General features: G+C 50.0%; 1 protein-coding gene across 6 annotated transcripts in view; it reads right to left on the reverse strand.

The window, feature by feature from the left end:
• The window catches only part of VPS13B (vacuolar protein sorting 13 homolog B), a 333604-nt gene that overhangs the window by 33997 nt on the left and 280422 nt on the right, over positions 1 to 19185 (reverse strand). For all 6 annotated transcript variants that reach the window (XR_010304753.1, XM_064154029.1, XM_064154027.1 and 3 more), the window contains exons 42-49: positions 16917 to 17266; positions 10514 to 10675; positions 3420 to 3575; positions 2624 to 2887; positions 2392 to 2475; positions 2061 to 2236; positions 1065 to 1235; positions 252 to 453 (exon numbers count right to left, since the gene is read on the reverse strand). Coding sequence is in view for 5 of the 6 variants with exons in the window: in XM_064154029.1 (XP_064010099.1) it covers positions 252 to 453; positions 1065 to 1235; positions 2061 to 2236; positions 2392 to 2475; positions 2624 to 2887; positions 3420 to 3575; positions 10514 to 10675; positions 16917 to 17266 (1565 nt within the window). In the remaining variant the exon portion in view is untranslated. The remainder of the gene's footprint in view (positions 1 to 251; positions 454 to 1064; positions 1236 to 2060; positions 2237 to 2391; positions 2476 to 2623; positions 2888 to 3419; positions 3576 to 10513; positions 10676 to 16916; positions 17267 to 19185) is intronic.

Consider the following 19185-nt stretch of genomic DNA (forward strand, 5'->3'; position numbering starts at 1 on the left):
GTGGGCTCCCTGCAGGCTCTTATGGACAATTTTTGGCCATGCATCTTTCAGAGAAGTTGTTCTTCCAAGAGGGGGTCTGCCAGGCCCCCTGCTTGCCCTTCCTTGGAAGGGCAGATGTAGGTTGCCCTTTCTGCACCTCAGCACACAACTAACAGCTGCAGTGACCAAAGGTGGGATCACCTGGACCAACGTTCTTCACAACCAGAACACTAAGCAGAGCTGTGCCTGTGGAAGATGAGTGACCACCTTACCTCGAAGTTGGGAGGTATCATTACTTTTCCAGTGGGTACTTGAAGAATGATCTTCTCTCCCTCGAAGAGCCAGAGGTCCCACCTGGACTGATTGATAAGCAAAGCCCAGGGCAGGAGTTCTACCAGCAGAGTTCTGACGCAGGGCTTCCACACCGACAGCTTCACCTGCATTGGGCTATCCCACTGGGACAGCTGCTCACTGCTGTTCAAAACCAAACATGCAAAAAGACAAAGTCAAAGCACTCCTGAATTCTAGGCTGCAAATCAGAAGCCATCACTTTCTGAAACCTGCTATGTTTTCTGCTCTGGAAATAGAGAAACAACCTCCTCTTGCCTCGGCATTCTGGACCCGAGGAGATGCTGTCAGACACACCTAGCTCCATGTGTGGCACACAGGCATATTTTTACCTACATAAGTTCAATCTAAATTTGGGCACTTGAAGAAATCTCCTCACAGAATTTCTACTATCTCTCAGATCCAAACCTGTGGCTTTTGAAGTCATAAAACCACATCTCCTCCAGCAACCCCCAGTTTCCGTCCTGAAAAAAACAGCTTCTGAACACCGCGGGCTCTGAGGCTGCAGCCAAGAAGGTGCATTCACAAAACAGCTTCAGTTTTAAAGCCATGCTGATGCATCATGGGCAGCCCCTAGGCTGACCTCAGTTCTTCTCACCTTCTGCACTTACCCGCTGGAACCATGTAATTACCAAAAGCATATTCAGTGTGGATCTCACACAGTTTTCTTGCACATGGTTTCAGTTGATTTAAAAAGGCAATGAGACAACCACAATGAAGGTTTAGCAAAGCACTACCTGTCTGAATCCTTGCTGTTGTATGGCCATGCAGGCTGGGCAGGATTAGTGGTGCCATAGAACTCAGACAGTATTTGGCTGACGTTCCCGTCCTGATGGGATTTAGTTGCTATCTGTTTGATCAGTGCGGTCGAGATAGGGACTGCACATTCTGATGGATCATCTTCCTCCCTGGCATGGAGAACAGATTCAGTCACACAAGATCAAGCATTAGCACAACTAAACTCTCTCTAATGAAGCTCTCTAAGCTACTCTGCTATGAGAACAGGCTGAGGGAGCTGGGCTTGTTCAGCCTGGAGAAGGCTCTGTGGGGGACCTCAGAGCTGCTGCCAGTGCCTGAAGGCATCCTGCAGGAAGGCTGCAGAGGGACTGCTCCTGAGGGTGTCTGCAGACAGGCCAAGGGGGAATGGTTTGGAGCTGAGGCAGAGCAGGGTTAGAGTGGAGCTGAGGAAGAAGTTGTTGAGTGTGAGGGTGGTGAGAGTCTGGCCCAGGCTGCCCAGGGAGGCTGTGGCTGCCTCCTTGGTGGGAGTGTTGAAGGCCAGGCTGGACGAGGCCTTGGGAACCCAGTCTAGCTGAGAGGTGTCCCTGGGCATGGCAGGGGGTTGGAGTAGATTACCTGTGAGGTCCCTTCCAACCTGAGCCATTCTGGGATTCTATGATCAAGGTAACCATGGATCAATCAAATGATGATGTCTCAAAAGTTCTTGAAGTGAACTGACATGCACAAATTTCTTATGCCACTGCAATAACCTTGGTGCCTGAGACTCCAAAACCTCTCCAGAGCTCTCAAAATCCATTTCAAGATGATTTAGGATTTTATTTTTCCAAAGGCAAGATGCTCAGACCAAATGGACCCTTTCTGATCATACCCTTCCAGCCACACCTGCTGTACCTCTCCTCTGCATATGCCATGAGTTGCACCAGAAGTGAGGGTGTAAATGACTCTGCCTGCTTTTCAGTGCAGATAAACAGTTCTCAAGGGAAGCAGCATCTTACCTGGCTTGGAATGTCAAGTGGTGGGTTAGATCAGGCTCTACGTTCTGCAGGGTTCTCTCCTGTCCTTTCCCTGGCACCACTTGTGTTTCAGTCAGTCCCAGGCTTCTTTTCTCTAAATGGATGATAATTGGGTCTGGAAGATGGCTCCTTACAATAAAAAGAGGGCTGAAGAGAATCTACAGAAAGAAAAGGATACACCAATTTGAGGCTGACTGTGGTCTAGCACTACAGGTGTTCAAACAACCTGTTAGTAGATTTCTGCAGTGGGTTACTCTGCCCTTTGCTGTGTGTGAGACATGAGGCATAGCCCAGAGGCATGAACTGTACTCACCAGTCGCTGCTGCACACGGGAGCTGGGCTCTAGAGTCACAACTGTGCACCACACATACGTGATTGAGCTCCTGGAAGAGGGCACCTGCAGGCAGAGAGCAGCGGCATCACACTGACTGCAGGACCACGATGGTCCAGCACCCCAGCAGAGCCATCACAGGCCCATATGCAAAGCCCTCAGCTGTCTCAGCCAGCTGTCATGCTACATTCCACACACCTATTTCTAGTCCTACCTGAATGACAGAGCTGTGTTCTGCCTGTTCAGAGCTCAGACACACGTCCTGGGACCAGGCCTCATCTCCTGTGGCTTTCACACTCAGCTCGGTGAGCTCATGGTTCTCCAGCACATAGGAAGGCAGCTTCTGCTTGGCTGCAAGGCAGTGGATGTGCTCTTTCACAACGGCCTGCCCATCCTGACTAATGTAATGCTGGACCACTCTCAGTTCAATACTTTCAGAAAGGTAACTGCAGACTGTCTGTCTTCCACAGATTAGGATCTAGAAGACACAAACCCATGCAGCTCAGACACACACAATTGTGAAGGGAAAGGGCAAAATTGAATTACATAGCAAAAACCTCTAGAAGCACAATCTCCCTGTTTGAGGTTTTCCCAAGCACTGCTGAAGGCAGTGAAGGGTAAGACACTGTTTTTGTTGGCCAGAGGATGTGCAAGCTCACAGAATGCTGGGCATTAAAACACTTGAGACACTGCTAAAGCAGGACCTGGGCTTGAAAGAAAGATGTAACAGCTCCACTGAACTCAGCAGCACTGCCCAGGGCTGACACTGGGTTTCAAGAGGACTGCACTGGTCTCTGGATGCTGAGCCCTTGCTGAGGTGTTCAAGGCCAGGCTGGATGAGGCCTTGAGCAACCAGTTCTAGTAGGAGGTGTCCCTGCCTGTGGCAGGGGGTTGGAACTGGCTGATCCTTGAGGTCCCTTCCAACCTAAACCAGTCTATAATTTGTGAGTAGAAGAGGTAAGAGTTTCAGTCACTGGTGCTGTTTCTCCCAGACTGGAGCAAATGCTTACTTGCTTTTGCACTCCACTGAGCTGCTGAACCTTGATGATCAGCGACGCTGTGCGGCCCTTGTACTGGATGGTGCGAAGGAAGGTCCCTGTGTTGTCCACGCTGAAGGGCTCTGACCACCGCCAGTTTCCCCAGCCTTCAATACAGATGTGCAACAGCTGGAGAGAAAGCAATTACTGCTTCAGTAGGTAAGTGGGGGAAAAAGTGCCCTGCAGTGGGACAGGAATTGCCATTTGAACACCCAGCAATGCTAAGCACGGCAGTTCCTGCGTGAGCGTTGGGCGATGCAAGCAGAACCAACGCCACTGCAGCGGCTCAGCAGCACCTGCAGAAACTGCCTGCTCTAACAGTGAATTTGGGATGATGAAAATCCTGCACACAACTGCTCAAAAGGAAAAGGGCTATATGTGGAGCACAAAACAGAAGAGGTTTTCTTTACTGCCCTTGAGACTGTTGTAGAAATCCACTCTCTTTGTTACCAGCAATGTGACAGCGAGCACAAGGCCAGGCCAGGCTGAGCAAACTAGGAATGCCCCTGCCCCCAGAGCACAGGAGGCTGCAGACGGAGTTGTGCCTGTGCTTGCACAGCTCACGCAGGTCTGTGTGTGAAGTGTCCAACTCAGCAGATTGCTGAGAGATGGGAAACATTTCATTCCTCACCCAAATGTGGCAGCGAGTTGCAGCCTGGCTGCAGGAGAAGAAATGCAACTGCAAAATTCTGCTCCCCGAGGGATTGATGCTGCTCAAGGAGTGGCCTTTTTTCCAGCTGAACCTAAATCGCTTCCAGAGCAGCACATTCTTTCATCATTTGAAGAGCCTTTCATCCATGTCCCCACCACGAGCACTTACCTCTATCCCGTGGAGATTCTTTAAGCCAAAGCAGTGCAAATTGGTCCTGTTACATGTAGGTCAATGAAGTTACAGAAATGCAGGCCAGCTGAAGCTCTGGGTAGAGCTTTTGTGGCTGTGCAAGCTCAGAATGTGAGCTATATGGAAGGGATCAAAGCAGTAAGTACTCTGGGTAAAATTTATTCTCTGCAGAGGGCCAGGGCAGAGCCCAAGCATCCCTGAAGCCCCTGAAAACAGTTACATAAAGGCCTTGTGGGAAGTCTCTCTTGAGGGTTAAGTTTCACTCTGATTCCAGACATCTGCCATCAATTAATTTAAATAACTGAGAACAGGATCAGGCCCCAAGTTTGATTATTGACACGAGGAAAAATTAAAACTTGTAAATATTATGGGCTGCTGAGATTTGTTCCCAAAGAGGGCAGGCACTGGGCCGCGGGTCTGGCCGGCTGGACCTGCGGCTGGCTGGGTGTTGAGCTTTGCCCATTGTTTTAAGAAGCAACCACAGCAACAGCTTTCAAAGATACTGCAGCTCAGTAGCCTGTTTGCAATTTGTGGTATTCTCAGCCCAAGTTACACACAGAAAAATAACATCCATTGGGTGGGTGGCTGCTGAATGTGCCAGGGTGATGACTGCGGCGCTCAGACCCAAAGGGGTTTTACGCTGGCAGGGCGAGGGCGGCACACACGGGCAGCGGCCCCGATGCACAGCTTTACAGTCAGGGGCACTCTGAGGGTGGGTGCACAGCTTTGCTTCGAGGGGAGCTGTGCACCAGGATCTCAAACTCTCACACAAACACACTGCTTTGATTCCTAAGTATTAGTTACAGAGAAGGAAAAACAAAACATTAACTGCAGTGGCTGGAACGGGCTCAGTTTTTCACAGAGGCAGCTGGGAAGAAAAATAAATCTCATCACATAGGAAAACCAAGAGAAACCAGAAAAGTGTTTACTTTGGAGAGACTGGTAGCTGGGAATGCCAGCCAAATCATGAGAAAAGGTACTAAGTGGTCAGTCTCAATTAGGAGGCACACAAAATATGGTGTGCTCCGAAGGCAGATGTCATGCAAATGCCAGAATTGATGGTTAGTAGCTGCAGGATGGCTCCCACCCTGTACAAACAGCCTTGCTCTCCAGTTGCAGTTCCCAAGGCACATGCTGTCAGCTCTCCCTGAGCACTCCGCAGCTCCCGAGCCCTGCCTTGCTAATTGTCTTTGTAACACAACCACCGCTCTGCATTTAACCTCCCGATCCACAAAGCACCCTTCAAAAGAGCTGCTGAATTTACTGACAACTTCTTACTTCAGAAACACTCTCTGGGTATGCTGCTAAACACCAGGTGCAAAGGGAACAGCCTCTGTGGGTTAATTCAAAGGTATTTAGCATTAGATAGTAGTATTACATAGTATTCTTCAACTATGTTTATTATCATATAGTATCAATAACATGACAATATGGAATCATAGAATGGTTTAGGTTGGAAGGGACCTTAAAGATCATCCAGCCTGGCCTTACACCCCTCCATCACCTGCCTGGGCAATCCATTCCAGGCTCTCACCACTCTCATGGTGAAGAACTTCCTCCTCACATCCAGTCTGAATCTCCCCACCTCCAGCTTTGCTCCATTCCCCCCAGTCCTGTCACTACCTGATAGCCTAAAATGTCCCTCCCCAGCATTTTTGTAGGCCCCCTTCAGATACTTTGTCCCTGCTCAGACTGAAGGCTGTGCCATCAGCTCTCTTGCTCCCAAGAGCATCCAGAAGAAGAGAAAAGCAAACCACAGAGACCTTGTCCCTCAGATCCTAGCTGCACAGCAACACATGGGCAGAGAGCTGCTCCAGGCACAGCCACCTCCTTGGTAAGAATTAAAGCCATTTGGCTTAGAAGCAGGAACTTGGCCACATTTCCACACTGGCATCAGAATCCATTTTTACCCTCTACACCTGCTGCTTCAAGTTAAGCATTGCAAGGAGTGAAAATGGGCTTTTATTGTAACCCTGGGAGAAGACTCTGAGGAGAGGTGTGGGAGCTGCTGCTTCCAGTGGAGACTCGCCCTAAGCAGCATTGTGCTGTACGCAGAAGGCAGGAGAATCCAGTCAGATCTGGTACTTCTTCGCTTTGTCAGAGGACTCTGCTGACCTCAAGTGTGGGGGAAGTAACAAGCTCGTTCTAGGAGATTTCTGCTGTTAGTTTGCAAACACCCTCTGAAGAATCCATCTGAGGCACTCTCACCTAAAGAGCTGATTCTTACACTCTCTCTGATCCCAGTGGGACCCTCTGCCCTACCTGCTGTCGGGCAAGATGGGATTCTGTAGCTGAGCAAATTGCTAGGCAGATCAGATCTCATCTAACTTCAGAGTTTCACCCTATGTATCACATGCTCCACTTCTTCTCCTAAAAGCCACAGCTGTCTTGGATGCAAACATGACTTTTGACATAACTGGGGCCCATCCCACAGAGCAACTTTAAGCTGAAGATAAGGAGTGCAGACCGGATCCAAGATCGGTGTAGGAGCCAGCGCTGTCTGTGGAGCACCGCAGCAGTGCAGCTTCTCTTCCCCTTCCATGACATCCAACAGACCTCGAACTTCCATTAGAGCCTGCAAAAGGAACTCACTGGACCTGGCAGCTTCGGCTGGAACTGCTTAAAGCCTGAAATGTCCTCAGCTTTGCACTTAGCCCAGCTCTGAAAGTGACTGAGGAGTCTGGGGGTTTTATCCTGACGAAAGGAGACAGGCTGGAGTGGAGCAGGAGTGAGGAGCAGGCTCATTACAGAAGTGTCAGCCAAACTAGAAAGCCTGCAGGAATCTGAGTGAAAGTTAAAAGGGACAAGTTAGGTCCCCTGACATGCAGAGAGCTGGGCTGAGACAAAAATGAAGGCATGGAAGAGCCTCCAGTTAACGCGAGCAGTTGGAAGGACATCATCGAGGGCTGACAAACACAGCTCCTCGGTGTGCTGCTGCTGCTCTCCTAACACGAAAAAGAGGAACAATTTTACATTACAGCCTACAGCAGCTTCCTCAGAATTAACAGATGATTCTAAATTGAAACAAAGCATTGTAGAACTATCTGCTAGCACAAAAATAACTTCTTTTAGGTAGATACATTTGTGCTAAAAAATTCACATGGGCAATTACTGCGCCTCTCCCTGTGCTTAATTAGCAAAAGAGAAGCGGTGAAATTTACTGCTGGAAATGTCAAAGAAATCCAATCCTTTGAAAACTACTTATTTGCAGTTAACTGCACTGCCTTGCCACACTAAAAAAACATCTTGCAGAGGTTAAATAAAGTCCTTCGTGGCAACCACTGCTGCTCAGTGCCTGTGTAACGAGAAACATGAGCCAGCCGGGGCCGTGCAAGTTGGTTTGCTTTCCCAGTAAGAGAATGTGGTATCGAGGACCTTGTCCTAGCTCAGTCTATCCCCAAGAGGAAGTCAAGCAAGTCAAGTATGAACTAATGCCTGGAGGGGAGTCCCTGACTTGAGAAGTATGGATTATTTCACATTTATCTGACAATCAGCTCCCAGAGTTCTTAAAATTCACTCACTTGGCAAGTGGGGAATTATCCTGAGAAATGAACTAATTTCATAAGCATGAAGTCATGCAGCATTCCCTCGGTATGACACTGGGAGGGCTTGGCTGTGCCTGGGCACTAGCCTGACCTCTGGCTAACAAGCTGTTAGACACGGGATGGAAACAGCATGGAAGCAGCTAGAAAAGTGCCACAGCACAAGAGGGACAACTTGATGCCTTCACTGAGATGTGGCTTTCATTCCATTTCCCTACCACGTTTGCACCAATACTCACCCAAAGTTCTCTCCTGCGCTCCGCAGTGGCACAGGGCTGTGCTGTTAGGACTGCCCGGGCCAAATGCCACTCTGAAGCAGGATGAATCTACAGGGACTCCTATTTAGCACCAACCAAATGACCAAAGCTGGTAGCTGGGGGCAAGATCCCCTGACCTTGTAGAGAAAACTCACTTCTGCCTCAGCAGTGTGCGCAGAGTCTGTGCTTTCAGAGCGCCTTAGTGGAATTACCTCAGCGCTGGGCTTCAGCCTCTGTGTTTCTCAGCAAGAGAGGACTGCTGAAAAACATTGGAAGAGCTGAAATACTCTGGAAGTTATCCCAAGGGCTGGGACAAGGGAAGTCTAACTCCCTGCTAGAAGGGCCTGCTGGCCAGCAATGTAGTTGAGTCAGAAGCAGTGAGCTGTTAGTTTCACCTCCTGGGACATGGGAGTCCAGCCTAACACCCCTGACCGTTTGTCAGCCCAGTGCTTCAGAAGCCTGAGTCTGATCAGGGCAAAACAGAATGGGGAAGCCCTTTGACATCACCAACTTCCAGCTGAAGAATGAGTGTCGAGGAGTAAGTCTGAGCTTTGCACAGCCGCTTCCTAAAGTGTGATTTAGTCTTCTTCCCCATCTTTCATTTGGTAAGAAACTTACAGCACAGCCACGACAACGGAATGCTCTGCACTGCTTGAGGCTGTGACAGGCTAAAGATCAGTGCCTGAGCACTTAAGTGCTCCAGGTGTTGGACAGCTAATGACAAAGGTTGTGCTGGTGGCTGCAGCTGACAGAAGGCAGCAGCAGCAACAAGCTGCAATTTTAACTCCTCTGCTGGTTACTTGAGCTGATCCCCACCTGTAAAACTCTTTTCCTTCTGCATCTTTAGCAGAAGGGCAGCCCTATCACACACCCTAACCAGAACTCCCAGTACCAGAACAGTCCAGAATGATGCTAAAAAGAGAATTCTCCCAGCTGAGTAATTTCTAAGTCACAAGAAAATGGCTAAGAAAAATTAAGAGGAAATCCTTTCTTAGTTCTGGTTTTAAGTATAACTGCTTTAAACATTTCCTTCTCTTTTCATGTGTTTATGAAAAGGCTTAAATGATCTTTTGGGTGGTTGCTACAAAATCTAGTGATCACAGGATCACAGAATGTTAGGGGTTGGAAGGGACCTTCAGAGATCAGCCAGCCCAAGCTCCCTGCCAGAGCAGGAGCACCCAGGAACACATCTAGGTGGGCTTGGAAAGTCTCCAGAGCAGGAGACTCCACAGCCTGACCGGGCAGCCTGCTCCAAAACTCTGCCACCCTCACAGGGACAAAGTTTCCCCTCCTGTTCCCCTGGCAGGGGGCAGTGTCTCTGCCCCAGCTTGCCCCCAGTGCCCCTTGTCCTGTCACTGGACAGCCCTGAGCAGAGCCTGGCTGCATCCTCCCAACGCTGCCCTGCACAGCTTTAGCTGCTCTGCTGCCAGCTGCCAGCCCCAGCTGCCTCAGCCTGGCCTCACAGGAGATGTTCTCTGCCTACAGCAGCTTGGGGGCTCTGGGCTGGGCTCCCTCAAGCAGTTCCCTGAGGCCCTGAGGTTTATCATAGTGACTGAGTGCCACATGAACAAAGACCAAGGTGAATTTCCCATCTCTGCTTCCCAGTGATATTTGTGGGCACAGCTCCTGTGCACATTTATCACCCAAACTCGACTTTTTAAATCACATGCTAATGCTGGTATTTTCCAGGGCTCAAGAGGAGGCAGGGGCTCCCATCCACCTCACTGCTCCTAGGATCTGCAAAAACCTTGGTAACTCTTCAGCAGACTCCTGCTGAGCAAGTAGGGTGGCACAGGTGCTTAGTCTCCCACCCAGCAGGAGCTGGGTGTGTATTAAGGAGAGGCAAGTGATAGCTTTGCTGACTCATGAACACTCAACAGAAGAATGAAGTTCTTGCCCTGTCTTGACTCAAGATGCAAAGTCTGTTATTCACCACCACTCGAGAGGACCAACTCCTGAGCTTCACTGAAACATATCCTGTCGACAGGTAAAAAGTTTCAGTGTTTGTCCTGCAAAACACACCCAAGAAACAGAGCTGCATTATCCGAGCTATGTGGGGGAGGTGTTGCTGACAACTCCAAACCTTCTGCAACACAAGTGCCCGTGGAGCTGAGACGCTTGTGCAGCCTGACCCCGTTCTGCAAACCACTGCAGCGAGCAGATGCTTCTGGCAGAAACAAGCCACGGAAACGATCCCCAAACTCCAGTGCACATCGCAGAAAACAGACACCGAGGAGTGAGGAGGAGCTGGCAAGAGATCTTCTTTTGCTCTGCTTTCAGCAGCTGCAGCTTCAAGCAGCAGCACCCAGCCCCGAGGAGCCTGGAAGCGCTTCTGCCTTTCCCCACTCTGGTTACCTCTCTCCTCTGCTAGTGGAGGCCCCCGAGAAAAGCAAGCGCAGCAGAGGGCAGGGCCAGGCGTGTGCGTACCTGCGGGGACCGGTGGGAGCGCCAGCTGTACTGGTGACTCTGCAGGCTGCCCAGCAAGATGTTCTCATCCGTGTCCACTTGGCCGAGCCTCAGCGTCTCTTGCGTGTCGTTACAGATCACGAAGTGGCTGAAGACCAGCTCCTCTGCCTCAGGGCACTGGTTCTGAAAGGAGAGGGATGAGAAGGGTGGTGAGCATCAGGTGAATTGCGAGACGTCTGGCAGCTGCCTGCCCAGTGGCGACTTCCCGCACGGCAACGCTTCAAGGTCTCTTGCCTTTAGCTCTGGTCTCAGCACTCCACTCTGCAAAAACAAGTGCTTGGGCTGGCAGAAGTCAGCGTATTTCATTGTATGCACAACACTGAGGGGTTTGTAATGCACATCTTAAAGAGCCGAAGCCACACTCCCCCTGGACTTCCTAACCGACTGCCGTGAACCCGAATGCGGCGGGCAGGAGGTGGCACAAGGGGCAGCTGGGGCACTCCAGCCTGAGCAGAGAGGCACCAGCGGGTTCCTCCGTGCTTGACAACCGACCTCTCAGGCTGGCAGGCTGCACAACCTCTCCCCAGCTGCAGCTTCTACTTCGAAACGCTGCTGTGGGGCAGCAGCAGCAAAGCCTCTCTCTCCTCATACCGCAACACTTAAAAAAGTAACCAAAGGAAAAGCAGGAGCCGCAGGGAGAAGACTCTGGCAGCTCCAGGAGGCCACTCTGGAAAGGCACCATGCCATCTGACAGCCTTATAGGGAACCCCAAAAACTATCGCAGGTGATAAAGCATCTTAAATGTTACGATTCTTTTTCTGCTGCCTGCAGCATCCTTCCATCCCCCTCTGCTTTTCATCTGCCTGCCTGTTACTCTGTTGACACCAGGAGTCTACCTGACCGTCATACAAACCACCAGCGCTGCGGGTCCTCTGCCCCTGAAGGCATAAACTAATCCCCTCCCGGGGAGAGGTCAAGGTGTGCCTGACAATTCGATCTGCAGATCACCTCTCACATATTCTGTCCCAGGCACTACTGGGCTTGCACCTCTCCCACTCAGAAGCAGCAACCATCACAACCACTCCAACCCAGCAGCTCCTGGCTGGTCCTCCTGCAGAACAGTAGGCATAACCCCAAGAGGTCACCTTCCCATGCCTTTGGTTGCCTCCTGCTGCCCAGTCTTGCCTTGCACACACTTCTGACAGTGCTGTATTGTCGGTTGGTTCCCTTCTCCCCGCAGCACAGCCCAGCTGCTCTTTTCTCCTTCTTCCTTCCCACGACGCCGTCTCTAACTTACGGGACCTGCAAGGTCTTTGAAAGCTGATTCTGTTTCCCCTCCTTACTCCCTCGGTGGACCTTTAAAACAGACATAATGAAGCCTGCACCTCCTCTGCTGTGATCGTGTGGGTCTCTTGTTTTTTGATACAAATGTGCCTGGGAGCCTGCACAAATTCAGAGATCAAACGAGACAGAAAGGAAAATATTTCCTCACTGATCCCTATGGATCCTCAGTTATCCATTGAAAACACTTTGGTACGCTGCTTACAGCACACCGCTGGGCAATCCATGGGGAACAGATTTGCTGGAGACTGCCCAGCCCAGCGTCCTTGAATGCATGCTCAGGGCTGCTGTGAGCTGCAGAAGAGCCTAAGGTGCAGGTCTGCAGGCAGGCTGCAGCCCCGTTAGTGACTGAGTGCCAGGATGCTGGGCTGGGAGTGCTTGTGCAAAGAATTATCCACCCCAGCAGGACTGAAGCACGGGAATGCTTCCACTGAAGCTTCTCTCACGAATTCCTCTGCACAAGATGAGGTCTTTTCTGTGAAGCAAAGAGTTAGGTGAGCACAGCCCACATCTCCCTTTTCTAAAGCAGTGAAAACCATCTCACAGCAACCTGTCTCTATCTCCTGCAGCAGCAGATCTGGGGTAGCCAAGGCTGACACTGGCAGAGGCACTTCGGAGTGCAGACTTGATTTTGGCTTTTTCTGCTGTGGATCTATGACTTTCTGCTGTCAAGCTGCCATACCCACACACCCCTAAGTCTACCACAACTACAGACACTTTCCTGTTGCAGCTTTGCAAGATGTTCTTTTCAGCAGGGAGGATTTGCTGCCCACAGAGCTTAGCATGTAGCTGTAGCCAAACCTAGATAGAACCCCGGGGAAATGAGGACTTTTCCCCTTTGATTCTAACACATTTTTCTTGCTGATTATGCAAAGCACGGAAGAACACCACCAGGTGACGAACCTCTTCCTTCTTCCTGACCAGGTTCCATGCAGTCTAGCACAAACTGCATGCTCCTGTGTTTTTCAGAGGGAGTAGAGAATGCAGGGAGGTTTTGGCATGCACAGAACTCTTCAGCTGTACTGGGGGAACATTAACCAGGGATTACTGATAGAGGACTGCCATTAATCATTAATCTTCAATGACAGATCTCCCCCTAGAATCCACTGCTTTTAACAGCAGTGTTTCTCAAAGGTAAGCAAAAGAGGTGTTTTAAGCTCAGCTTTAGAACAGTTCCAAAGTTATAACCAAGGAAGCACCAAGATTGCATTTCTCTGCGCTGCCAGCCTTAAGGGAGATCCACAGATGCCTCAGGTCTTGATGATAACAGCAGAGCACAGGACGGCCAAGGAAGCTGGCAGATGCTTTAGCTCAGTATGGCCACTACATGCCAGGCCTCTAAGGGATTCTTATTCTCCTTGCATTAAATCCAGGAGATTTTTCTCCCAGCACCACCTGTGCCTCTAGCTGCCTGAGTAGCTGCAGCAGCTCCCTGCACCCATCATAGGCAACTGGACCCCAAATTCGCTGCTAAAGTAGAAGTGGCAGTAGAAGCTTCTGGGCTGAGCAGAAAGTCAGCAGCAAAGAAGAAAAACCAGAGAAAATCAGCAAAAGGCCAGAGTGAGGAAATCTTGGCTGACAACAGAATGCGGAGAAGTCAGACACAATGAGAACAACCAGAACTGGGCTGTTTGCGTGGCAAGGATGCTGAAGGGCTGAGTGAGGACTCCAGGAGCTGAAACACCTAAGAGTGGATTAGGAAAAAAAATTCCACTCTGAATTAAAATGGCAAACTAAAAAAATCAGCAAAAGGTCAACAGCCTGAATCAGATACAGATTAGGGTCAGCTCCTGGAGGGCAATTTCCTGCCCCTCTTTAGATCATTTCTGAGCTGTTATTTTCTCTTAGAGAGGCCTGGAAAGTGTCTCTCCTTTATTGGGCGTTCCAGTGTTTTGTGAGCTCTATTCTGAGGGAAAATACCCGGCGCAGTCCTGGTCACCAGGCTTTCCCTCTCTCTGACTGTCTGCTCACATCTCAGCCTGCAGCTATTTCAAAGCATTTCTGGACCTGGGGAAAAAAACCCAACACAAAAACCTGGGCCTCTTTGTATGCAATGTGTACTTCTTGAGCTACAAAAGACTTGTGCAAGCCTTCTCTCTCCCCTCTCTCTCTCAGGTAGGCTTTTTGCACAGGGAAGTCTTTACCAACTTCTTATCTCCCCTGAAGTTCCTCTCAGAGAAAAGAACACTTTCCTTCTGATTGCCTGAAACTCATTCTGGTGTAGTATCCTGACACTACCTGGCAAGTGAAGTGGAAGCTGCATGCAAATACGCAGCATCCTTTTCCTTTGTTCTTGTGCTTGTGGCAGAGGGATGGGGGAAGTCACTGTGACCAGGGATGTCACTTTGATCCCAGCTCGTTAACCAGACTCATGCAACTCGCCAACAGAAAGCTGAAGTGCCATGCAGACCTTGAAGAAAAGCTCTGATGGCTTCGACCAGGTTCTAAACAGGAGGCTTTGTAACTTCCGAGGGCTTTAGGAAGTCATTCGCAGTGCAAGACCAGAAAGGAACAGTCTTTTCCCCAGGAGCTCTCCCTCAGGATGACCCCTGGGCAGCTCTTTTCTCAGCTCACCCTGCATCTTCAGAGATCACAAAGCACTAATGCTATAAACCAAGCCGGTAAGGCTTACAACATGCCCAAATAAAGGAGAAGAAACCCCCCCCCCCCGCAGCCCTCCCCCTCTCCCCACACTACAGCCACGGGAGACATGCATTTGCTACCTCACTCCATACCCTCCACATCATTATGAAATGACAAAGCTACTTTCCTAACGATCTTGAGGTTCCTTGCCCGGTTCTTTGATTACGCAGAGCATTACTGTAGCTGAGCTCTTAGCGGTGCATTAGCCTGCTAGTGCCTGCGGTTAACGGAGGATTTCAGATTAGACAGGGAAACATGGCAAAGGGGGAACACTTAAAACGTGCTAATCCTCTCAGATTTTCAGCATGTGGTTTAGAAGCATAAAGCAAGTTGTAAGCCTGCTGGGGTTTAGGCTTAATCTACTTTTTAAAAGTTCATCATTACTTAAAACAAAAATACATGAAAAAAAGCAACCCAGTCCCTATCTAGGAAACAAAGCTGCTGACAGAGGCTTCTGCTAATCCTCAGCTCTTGACCTAAAAAGGTACAGGGCCAACTTGTTTCATGCTTCATCTGCCTGTCCACTGCCTCCAGCATCACTTGCTTCAGATATTAATCCAGTATAAAAATATGTGGAGAATTCACATAACCTTTGGTGCTTATTAAATTCATGCTTCTGGCTGGCAGCATTTGCGTGGTGTTTGTGTGAGCAGCACACATCAAACAGGGCTTGTCACTGGGAGATCTGGTTCCTCAGGATCACAGAATCACTAAGGTCTGAAAAGACCTTTAGATCATTGAGTCCAATCATACCCCAACTGCCATCACCACTAAGCCATGTCCTGAAGCACCACATCGACAGCTCCATCACCACCTCCAGGGATGGGGACTCCACCTGGCAGCCTCTCCCAGCCCCTTGCCGCTCTCTCACTACAGAAGTTTCTCCCATGTCCAACCTAAACCTCCCACAGCACAACTTCAAGCCAATGCCTCTCGTCCTGTGCATGCCAGGCTGGAGGTAAAGCAGACAGAGAACACCTTGGTAGCAATTGGCTCACTCAGCTGCCTGAGCCCACTGGTGTGTGTGTTCACACGCTAGGGAGCTTGTGTTCCCCAGCTTCAAAGTGCGGCAGGTTTTTAACCTGGAACACTCAGGGCTTGATCCCCACCACACCAGAACATGGTGGCAAGCACCCCTGGCACGAGGGGCAAAGAGCATATTACAGCAGCAATTACAGCAGTGTATCCCTCTGGGGCTCCTGTTAGCACTGCCAAACCCAGCTATGAGTGGGGACCAACTGGGCAGGGAACCTACCTGTCAGCAACACTGCCTGCCACATATGGCTCTGCTTAATCAAATACACAGTTCCACTTCTTCAGCTCAGAAGGCTCCTTGAAGGCACAGAGAAGCAGCCAGATAGTCACACTGTGATGTGGCTGAGAACACTGCAGTGCTTGTCCAGAGGCTGCATCCCTGTGTACAGCTGGGGCTGAGAGCTTGCTTTTCATTCTCCCTGTCCTAGGAGGAAATGACCTTCCCGAAGGCCACTTTGCAGTAGTTGCCACATGTCTTAGATGAGAGACTGGTACTAAGTCAGACATACTGTGGCTTTACACAGCCTACCAAGGGCTCTCTTATGCTTTCTATGGTTGTTTTTTATTAAAAGCATTGTTCAAAATATGACAAAACCCAGAAATTGGAGCTACAAAGATTTTTGTTCACATTGATATTTGAGCCAGCTGTAAAGATTTAAATCACACTAGATCTTGTTTTATGAATGTCCTCTTGCAACAAGAAAACCATGGAATGCCCTTTAAAAAGGATTTTTTGATATAAAACAGATGTTTTACCCTTTTCTGGGGGCTTTGTTATTGTAGTGCCATGATAGGTAATTAATTCCCAGGCTCCACATAGGTCTTCAGGCAGATGAAGAGAACGATCTGATTTCAAGGCTGTGGTGGAGTGAGGGAATTACAGGCCTTTGAGGGGTCACTGCAGAAGTCAGGCTCCTCACCCTGGGCCTGGCTTCAGCCAGGAAAGCTGCTTGCAGAGGATGTAATGGGAACCTAGTGCTGGACTCCAGCAAGGACAGGAGGGGTAGCTGCAAATAAGGTGCTCTGCTGCTCGGGCTGAGCCCTGCCTTCAGGTCAGGGCCACTCAACTCTTCAGAAATCACTGCAAGACTATGATTATTCTGATGTTAGGCTGGCAGGGGCCTTGGAGCAGATCTCTCTAAGAGCCCTTCCAATCTGAGCCACTCTATGATAAACCCCTGTAGTGTCAGTGAAACTCAAGCAGTTCTGGCTACAGCTTACCTTTACATGCAGCCTCCTCTTTGCACTGCTAGCACAGAAGGAGTTTTCATTAGTGCACACGACTTTCAGTGTAAATGAAGCCCCTTACATCCTGCAGGATGTATGAGCAAGGCAGGTGTTACTCTGATTGCCTACGAAATCAATCACAACAGCTACAGCTGCTCTCACTGCTGGATTCCCATACCTGCTGCCAAGCCTGTGCCGCTGTATGGAGTGAATGAAGGGCATACTGGCCAAAGCTGATGAACATGGGCTCCACCATTATGGTGCCGTCCAGCAGCCTTCCTGCTGTGCTGCTGGAAAGAGCAATCTGCCCCCAGACCTTGAAGGGCTTCACCACGCTCTGCATCGTCACGTTCCGGCACTCCAGGAGCTTGCAGCTGGCTCGGGTTGCGAACTGCACCTCCTGGCACGGGGACTCATCGCTCCAGCGGCGCAGGTACACGTGGGGCTCCTCCAGGGCAATGACCATGTACTCCAGCTCGGCTGGGGTGTTCTGGTCGGACACAAAGGGCTGAAGGAACCCTGCTGGTGCTGAAAAGGGAAAGGACAAACAAGACCAGGACGTCACCACTGCCACCTTCTGCATGGCTTTGTAAGCTGGGTTTGAGTTTGAACATCTGTGCTGTGAGGAAAGGCTGAGAGCTCTGGGGCTGTTTGCTCTGGAGAGGAGAAGGCTGAGAGGGATCTGAGCAATGTCTATAACCAGCTGAGGGCTGGGTGTCAGGATGAAGGTGTTGGTCTCTTGCTGGTGGTGCCCAGTGACAGGACAGGGAACAGTGGGTACAAGCTGGAACCCAGGAGGTTCTACCCCAACATGAGGAGACACTTCTGGATGGGGAGGGTGGCAGAGCCCTGGAGCAGGCTGCCCAGAGAGACTGTGGAGTTTCCTTCTCTGGAGCCTTTCCAAACCCTCCTGGATATGTTCCTGTGTGCCCTGCCCTGGGTGCTGCTGCTCTGGCAGAGGGCTTGGACTGGCTGATCTCTGGAGGTCCCTTCCAACCCCTATCCATTCTGTGATTACTCCATAACACCAGGAATGAAACAAAACAGTGTTCGGAGCATAAAGCATGAGAAACACCTAATGTAAAAAGCCACAGATTTTACCCCACTGACTGCAGTCTCAGCCCTTCACAGCAGACCCTGCAAGGCCTGGACCCCAGAGGTGCGAGGCTCAGCTTGTGCCTGTTATTATCGATGCCGCTGGAGCCGCTCACATGCTTAACATGAGCACATGCTCAAGTGCTCTGTGGATCTGGAGCCAAAACACTCAGCCCTGTCCAGGATCGAGCCTCATTACTGCACCAAAGCATAATGGATGCAATAAGGTTTGTGCTGTTGCACAACAGAGCCCCACAACTTAAGGCCTTTAGGTGCTGTAACAGGAACAACAGCAGCAGCAGCAGCATAAACTCAGCTGCTGCTGAGAAATGGAACAGCTGGGGCTGATTTTAATCTGATTTTTGTTTTTCCACTGGAGTGTAATAGTAAGGAATATTATCTACTGAGAGAGGTAGCTGATAGACAAGAAATTATTATCTAGACAGCGAGGGCCAGTCTTGGCCTGATTTAGTAATGAATATATTGTAACACTTGCAGAGACATAAGAAGTAATCAGGAGGAAAGCTGTCCCTGTCCAAGCTATCAGTGATGCTTGCTCATCTTCCACAGAAAGCATTTCTGGCATTTGGAAAATGAGACAATAATCTGCAGATCTCCTGGCATGTCCTTGCCATTAATGCAATGACAGGACCCTGACCAAAGGCAGCTGTGGCTCCACAACTGAGCACAGCTGAAATCGCAGCTAAAGCTGCAGCTCTCCCACCTCTTTCAAGGAATCTTACTAAGGGGGCTGCAAAATCTTCACATACTTTGCCAGCACTCTTAATATGCTGGAAAATGTCAAAGATCAAATTCATTCACTAAGATGGCTCAAAACTGCAGTGGCACCTGCTGGCACTAATCAGAGTACAGAAAGCCCCTGACGGCTTTACAGTTACCCACTCTGGGGGAGGCTGGGGCTGCCCAGCCGGCCCCACTGCCTACCCTCTGTGCCTTCTCAGCACACAGCAGTCCCCAGTTTGACCCTGAGCTCTGTACCTCTGCTGGCTGCTGGGGATAATTTACTTAGGAATGTCTGTTTACATGAGGAAAGGGAGACAAGGGACAGCAAAACAGCAGCTAAAGAGCATGGATGAATGATATGATATGGTATGATATGATATGATATGATATGATATGATATGATATGAGGAAGACTCCTGAAGGGACCTCAGAGCTGCTTTCTAATACCTGAAGGAAGCTTAAAGGAAAGCTGCAGAAGGACTTACCCTGAGGGTGTCTGGAGATAGGCCAAGGAGGAATGGTTTGGAGCTGAGGCAGAGCAGGGTTAGAGTGAAGCTGAGGGAGAAGTTGTTGAGTGTGAGGGTGGTGAGAGTCTGGCCCAGGCTGCC

The sequence above is a fragment of the Pogoniulus pusillus genome, chromosome 14, assembly GCF_015220805.1.
Source record: "Pogoniulus pusillus isolate bPogPus1 chromosome 14, bPogPus1.pri, whole genome shotgun sequence".
Lineage (NCBI taxonomy): Eukaryota > Metazoa > Chordata > Aves > Piciformes > Lybiidae > Pogoniulus > Pogoniulus pusillus.